Source organism: Carettochelys insculpta, chromosome 5 (genome assembly GCF_033958435.1).
Source record: "Carettochelys insculpta isolate YL-2023 chromosome 5, ASM3395843v1, whole genome shotgun sequence".
NCBI lineage: Eukaryota > Metazoa > Chordata > Testudines > Carettochelyidae > Carettochelys > Carettochelys insculpta.
The window spans coordinates 107,389,811-107,397,485 of NC_134141.1; the positions used below are offsets into that span (position 1 = coordinate 107,389,811).

The 7,675-nt window shown below is 38.7% G+C and overlaps 1 protein-coding gene across 2 annotated transcripts in view; it reads left to right on the plus strand.

The window, feature by feature from the left end:
• The window catches only part of ZFR (zinc finger RNA binding protein), a 47,618-nt gene extending 45,849 nt beyond the window's left edge, over positions 1 to 1,769 (plus strand). For both annotated transcript variants that reach the window (XM_074995700.1, XM_074995701.1), the window contains exon 20: positions 977 to 1,769. In XM_074995700.1, coding sequence (XP_074851801.1) covers positions 977 to 1,156 — 180 coding nt within the window. In that variant the 3' untranslated portion in view covers positions 1,157 to 1,769. The remainder of the gene's footprint in view (positions 1 to 976) is intronic.
• The last annotated feature ends 5,906 nt before the right edge of the window (positions 1,770 to 7,675 follow it).

Here is a 7,675-nt window from a genome sequence, read left to right on the forward strand (position 1 = left end):
AAGTCTGCTTTATCACACAAAAGCCGCATCTACACGTGCATGCTACTTCGAAGTAGCGGCACCAACTTCGAAATAGCGCCCGTCACGGCTACACGTGTTGGGCGCTATTTCGAAGTTAACTTCGACGTTAGGCGGCGAGACGTCGAAGTCGCTAACCCCATGAGGGGATGGGAATAGCGCCCTACTTCGAAGTTCAACGTCGAAGTAGGGAACGTGTAGACGATCCGCATCCTGCAACATCGAAATAGCGGGGTCCTCCATGGCAGCCATCAGCTGAGGGGTTGAGAGACTCTCTCTCTCCAGCCCTTGTGGGGCTCTGTGGTCACCATGTGCAGCAGCCCTTAGCCCAGGGCTTCTGGCTGCTGCTGCTGCAGGTGGGGATCCATGCTGCATGCACAGGGTCTGCAACTAGTTGTTGGCTCTGTGGATCTTGTGCTGTTTAGTGCAAGTGTGTCTGGGAGGGGCCCTTTAAGGGAGCGGCTTGCTGTTGAGTCCGCCCTGTGACCCTGTCTGCAGCTGTTCCTGGCACCCTTATTTCGATGTGTGCTACTTTGGCGTGTAGACGTTCCCTCGCAGCGCCTATTTTGATGTGGTGCTGCCCAATGTCGACGGCACCAGCCCTGGAGGACGTGTAGACACTATTCATCGAAATAGCTTATTTCGATGTAGCGTGCACGTGTAGACGTAGCCAAAGGGTACTTCTGTCTGGTAGTAAGAGTAGCAATTGCTACTGCCCAGCTTAGGAAAAGATTACTGCAGTTCATCCTTGTGGACTTGCAAGGTTCTTCATGGTTGTCTATATCTCTGTACCGTTTTAAATTTTATTGAATTAAAAGTATTAACTGAAGCATTTGTGTAAGCTTTGACCTTTTCTGAATCTGATTTATGAACAAAAATGCTGACTGTCTTTTCTGTCATATTTAGGTTTAATATTTGTTTCTGATAGGATTTTGTTTTGTTTTTTTCCCATTACCAGTTTGCGCTGAGACTCCTTGCATTCCGTCAAATACACAAAGTTCTAGGAATGGATCCATTGCCACAGATGAACCAACGTTTCAATATTCATAACAATCGTAAAAGGAGAAGAGATAGTGATGGGGTTGATGGCTTTGAAGCGGAGGGGAAAAAAGACAAAAAAGACTATGATAACTTTTAAAAATGTCTGTCGTCAGTGTTAAGATAAGAGGTGATAATAGGAGTCCATTTGTTGCTTGACTCTTTTTTTTATTCATAATAATGTCTGTTGTAAAACATCCAAAAGCAGATGAAAGATCAGTTTTGCAGAAAGAGGACTTACCTCTTCTGTGAAGTTCTAAACTTTTGATGGATGTGCAGTTTCAGACAAATTATGGATGTGAAGACACCACAAATGGAAATTGTGCTCTGATTTAAAAACAAACTAGCTTAATTTTCCCCTAGTGTTTTGTTTATTTACACATAAGTTGGTAACTATAGTACCTTCCCTATTTTTTGTCCTTTTTATTAAGTGCATTGTCTAAATGCTGACTGTATGTAATGCAGCATTTGTGCTTCAGTAGCTATGAATATTTCGATACTTTATTTAGAAGTTTTGTTTGCCTTTGACACTAGTTGTATAAGTTACTCTGTGTTAGAGATGGTATAGTTTCCCTCCCATTTTAATATTTTATAGCAGAACATTTTTTGTAAAGTGAGACTGCAGGATTTTGGTTTTTTTCCTACATGTGAAGGGTTACAACACACAATTATCCTGCCATTTGAGTGCTCAGAATTAAATGTTTCTGCCAATCTTGTGGCATTTGTCTCTTTAGTGTGATATAACAATGTAATTAAGACAGATTTGTGTTAATCTAATCAAGTTTGCTGTTGTGCATTAGCAGTGTAAAAAGCTAATATATACAGTATGGTCTTGCAACAGTTTTAAAGCAGCTGCATAACTGATCAAAAATGCATGACATTTGTTTTTAATAGAAGGGCTTTTTAAACTATCATTTTAGGTTTAATGCATAGGTCTTTGTATGATTAATTGTGACATAGCAAGGCCAAAAAATAACTTTCAGATTTTTTTTCCTGAAGATGCTAGTAAAAGTGGGCATTTAATCATTTGGACAAAGTTGGCAGTTGTTTTCAAACAGCTTTGTCAATGTGATACTAATGCCATTTCATTAGCCCTTAAAATAGATGTTTGCCATATCAGTGCCTGTGAGGTAACTCCTAGTAGCTATTGCTGTATAGCTATTTTTCTGTGTATTTCAGTAACTTGAAACTATTGCTGACAAAGTAAAGGTTATTTGAAGAAAAAAAACCCAGAAAATTATTTGGTGTGGCCACAGTGTATGCTTATGTCTTCTTCAAAAAAGCTAAATATTATAGCAATGGTGTAAGTAAAATTACATCATAACTGTTGTATGCTCCAGTACACAGATGTGATTTGTTGTCACAGCACTACAGTGGGATATGCAACAGTGGAATATGCGAATAAAAACTAAAGTTTATTAAAGGACTTTAATGTTCATTATACACTGGAAACTGAAGTTTCGCTCTTTGTTTGGTGTGCACTATGCTTAGCTGAAGACTTGAGAAAACACATTGGTTTAGTATTGACTATAATAACATTCCTGTAACTGTTTTACAAGCAACTGTAGGAAAATATCAGATATTGGAAAAGAACACTGGTTTTCTTGACTTTTAAAACTTACTTCAAATCCTTTTGTTTTGGGTTGAACTTGTCTTTGAGCTTTTAAGTGTGTGTTTTGTTTTTGTTTTTTTTGCTTGTCTTTCATAATATAATGGAGAAATTCCAAAAACATTTTAACACACTGGGCCTGTGGAATGTAAATACAATATTAATGTAGGAGAGGGATCTGGATGAGTTTAAACATACAGTATCCTGTGAGCATGAAACACTGCAACTTTAAAAATTAATACAAAGACATTAATGGTTACCAAGCTAGCTAATGCAAAGTTTTCCCAGTTCAGAAAAAGATTTCTTAGAAATTTCTGCTTAGAAAATAAAGTAATTAGCAATGCTCAGAAATTACTTTTCACAAAAGAGGATTGCACTAACTTCCTTTATGCCACCTTGGCACTCAGTTTAGCAGTGTGAAGTTACCCAAAATCCTCTGCCTTAAAAAGGGAAGACATTTTGCTGCTGTGATGTTCAGTCATTGCCATTTATTATTTTGGGCATTCACTTCATGTCTTCTATGTTCAGTTGCTGTTAATCTGGCCATTTTGATTCTGAGCAAAAGTTTCCTCCCCAAAAGAGACATGCTGTTAGTTGTCATGTGACCCTGTTCTTTAAGATGAGATGGTCAAAGATAAATTTTGGATTTCCTGCATTTTTGTTTCACTGATTTATAATCTTAATCAGTTTCTGGATGTTTGAAATATTGTATACTTGAAGTGATTTCCCCATTAAATATGAAGCTGTGATCATGATTTTTGATCTTTGTAGTAAAGAGTGGATTTGCAGTTTTTTTTTTCCTAACCATTATCTATGGTTTATTTTAACTCGACAAAAATTGTTGGCTTCTGCAGAATTAAGAGAATGAAAAATCAAACAGGTTTGAGGTTTTTTATTTTTAACAAACTTGTAGATACTTCTGCATTTACATTATTTAATCTACTAGATCTTTTGTATGACTGCATTTTCAAAAACACCTAAAACTAGTTTGCAAACCCAAATTATACATAAACTCAGCATTCAATTATCCTGTGTAGTAATCATTGTTATACTGAATAATACAATAATGTACTGCATAACTCTTAGCAATATTTGTCTTTGAGTGGTATCCCTATATGTTCTGCACTTTGAGTGCATATACCCCTGCACCTGTGATTATACTGGACTTGTTCTGATGTAGGCAGGCATCCCTGTGTTTTAGAGGTGCCTTTCTGGCTAGGAGGCCATATCAGTAAGAGATGGGCATCTTCAGCACTCCTTTGTGTGGGTGATTCCACATCCCCAATAAATCCAGGATGTGCTCATCTTTCAAAAAGCAGATCTCAAAAGAATGGAAAAAACAAATATAGACATTTAATGATGGAGCAACCCTTAAGACTGGTTTCTGACCCAGGCACTGTGGGTCTTCTGTACACAGTTGCCAGTGTCTCAAGTACTCCATTTATCTCAAGACCACACTCACTGAGCATCTCTCTAGTTCAGGTGTCATCATCAATGTCTGGACATCTGTCACGAAAAGCTTCGAGAGAGCTTCTGTGACAGTACCTGCGGGTTTGAGAGCTATATTAAAGTCTCTGGCCAACAATAAAGATTAGAATCGCCTGGTCTACTATGAAATCTTGATCACCATCTGCAAGACAACCCCAGAGACCTCAAGTCCCAAAAGGAGTTCTTATGAGGCTTTGAATGTCTCTGGTACCCTGAAAAGTTTCTAAAGTATCTTATAAGCACCATACTTGGCAGCTGGATTCAGTACTGAAGGCCTCTTTAGCTATGTAGGCTAGTGAAGATTGTACTTCCAAGATGTCTGTCATCAGACTCCTTTATTCTTTTGGTACCTATATAATCATCGTGCGTTGCATTGGTGCCAATGGAGTTTCACTCTGAGTTTTCTTGTGTCTGAAATTTGCGTTCTCTGTACCATCAATGCCAAAACTGGCCTCCAAAGGAAATCATCAAATTTGCACCAGTATGCTACTGGTATTACAGTAGTTTAGGTACTCCAAAGATTTCCTAGTGTTCAGTGAGACAAAATCTGTTACTTAACGGTACTAGTCATCTAATGCTCCTGCAGTCTGCTGGTTCTCCAGCTTCACATTTTTCACTGAGACAGTCTTACTGACTTGGACCGTACAAGGTGAACAGTTATTTCTTCTTTTGGAGGTGAGTTCCTCTGACACAGATTTCAGTACAGGGTTCATCTTTATTCTAGGAGGCATAATTAACCCACATCTACTGATACTATGGCAGTCACTAATCCTCAACTTCCATACCCTTGGTATGACCAGCATAGTGCCCTAGTGACCTTTATTGGGATTCTTGAGCCACTTACTGAGAACAATTTAGGTTAGCATCTACCCACATGGAGCATAGATGGAACATGCTTCTTAACTTCCTTTTCTATCTTTCCAACCAATCATGGAGATTTTTGAGGTGTACGAGGCAAGGGCTGATCAAGCCGACACTAATATTTCATAATCACCTGGTGAAGCTGTTATGACTTCCCTACCTTTCATGGAAGATGACTTCCAAATGTTTCAGGAACTGATGAAACACACTGCTTTTATGCTTCAGATTCCATTACAGGAGGACCAGGACTCCCACTGTAAACCCTAGCACCCTTTACGCACCACAGTCTCTGTGTAGATAGGCATCCCTGTCGTCAAAGCTTTGCTGGAGCCAGCTAAAAAACATCTAACAGACTCGCAGGCACCACATCAGTGCTTGCAAACATGCAGGTAAAAAGTACTATATCCCAGCTAGGGATTCCAAATTCTCATTTTCTTACCCTATATTGAACTGTTTTGTAGTAGAGGCTGTCAATGAATATCATAGATCACATAGATCTAAGTCTACGCCATACTCCAAAGACTGCAAGAAATTTGACTTCTTTGATCACAAATTCTACTCCTTAGCCACACTAGAGTTTTTTGAATTACAAATTGCCAAGTCCTTGTGTAAAAATATTATTTAAATAAGTTCAGTTCTTAAATTGAACAGCTTCAGAAAAGCATCTAGAGCAAATCAAGGCTATCCTTGAGATAAGTAGGGAGGTATAATGTACTGTTGAAGATGTTCCTTTTCAGGGTAACAGCCTTGCTTGCTCAGCCTTCTTCATGGTAAACTTCACACTCTTTAAAGATTTGAGGACCATGCTCAAATACCTTGGGATCTGTACATCTGTGAACGCAGGAAAATTTAGTAGGATTCATACTGCTTGAAGTTTTTGTCCAGCCCGTTTTTCTAAGTTATGTAAGCCACCTGAGCTGAAGGAGAGAAAAGTCAACAAATTGAGACTGAAAGAGAATAAGTGGATGGAGACCTTGAAGTTGGGCATCCTTGATACAAAAGCTTATTAGGATTTAAGACTATTAAAAATGTTTTGTTGTTAAATAGTTCATTGAAATTAGGAAAAGTGACCAAATAGGAGTCACTATCAGCTTTGTGCTTTATAAAAACAAAGTTATAACAGGATTAGAAAATAGCATGTACCGTGGAACAGTTCTCTGATGGTATCCCGAGACTTTTTCCTGATACCATACTTCCTGATGGAGAAGTGACTGGCCGCCACTGACCTGCTGCTCATAACTCAATACCATCTCAATTCTAGGTAATTATTTGGTATGTTTCAAATCTATTGCTTATGTCTGCATGTGCTTAAATGTAATAAATAGCTTTACATAACAGCATGTTTATTTGCATCAATTTTTTATCAGCCAGAAGCATTATGTTCCCATAGATTTATTACTGATGTCACCTAAAGTGAAAGTTATCTCTGCTTTGGGTTCTGAAACCCTTGGATATCAGCAGATTCGCTGTACTATGATTTGAACTCAAGATATAGGCAAATGGGGATTTAATACAAGCTTTTTGGTGCTGTGTGGGCTCCTGTTAACTTTGGATCAAATGAAATCTCCCTGGACATTCAGTGGCAGATTTAAGGGTGACAGTTATGAAACAAAAAGTTTTAAAAATCAAATGGAGAGAGAAATCTCTGAGCTGCAATTTATTTGCAAATTTGACTCCATTAACCATGGATTAAACAGACTGGGAGCGGCTCGCAGTTTACAAAGGCAGTTTCTCTGCTTTGGGTGCTAATAGCTCCCCATTAGACTCTGACAAAGGCTCACATCCACCTGTCTGATCTGACTTGTTTTTTTTCCCCTTTTGATAAGTACTGTTGATACTGGGCCATTTCTACCTTGCTGAATAGACCTTGTCAGCTCTGGCCCTCCCTCTTACTGGGACCCCACTCTTTAAATACCCCTATGAAACAACCCCCCCACTCATGCATCTGATGAAATGAGTCTTTGCCCACAAAAGCTTATGCTCCAAAATATCTTAGTCTATAAGGTGCCACAAGACTTAATGTTGTTAAAAACACAGCTGCTTTTTCCCCGTTAGTGTGGTCTGTCAGTATGGCTGATTTATAGGGTGTGCTGTACTAACATGGGAGGGGTCCATATGGCTCAGTAGTAGTAGCAGTACCAACGCTTCTAATAATGTGAATAATGAGTGACAAATTCATGATAGTGGCTTGTTTAACTTTTCTCTCTTCAGTTCCTGGTGTCCATTTTTGTGTGCACTATGAGGTGAAAAAGACCATAGGAAAACAGCATATGTTCTGCTCTGAGCAGAAGTGCACTACAACCCCAGTTTCTAGTAGAAATAACAGAACAGAGCCATAAACCAGCAATCTTCCCCATCCATATATTAAAACAAAAAGCAGTAATGTAGCACTGTTAAAAACTAACAATTTATTAGGTGGTGAGCTTTCATGGGAGAGGCTCACTTCTTCAGATCTATAGCTGTACCAGAATAGACATTTATAGAGAGTGCTACATGACTACTTTTTTTGTTTTTCTGCAATACAGACTACCACAGCTATCTGTTACTATTCATCCATATATTGTGAACAAATATGGTAGCAGAAATTTAACCAGGCTATGGTGCTTCCTCTGTTGTGAATTCCACTGTGAGGTACTCTTCCCTAGTAGGTTCTGAGAACAA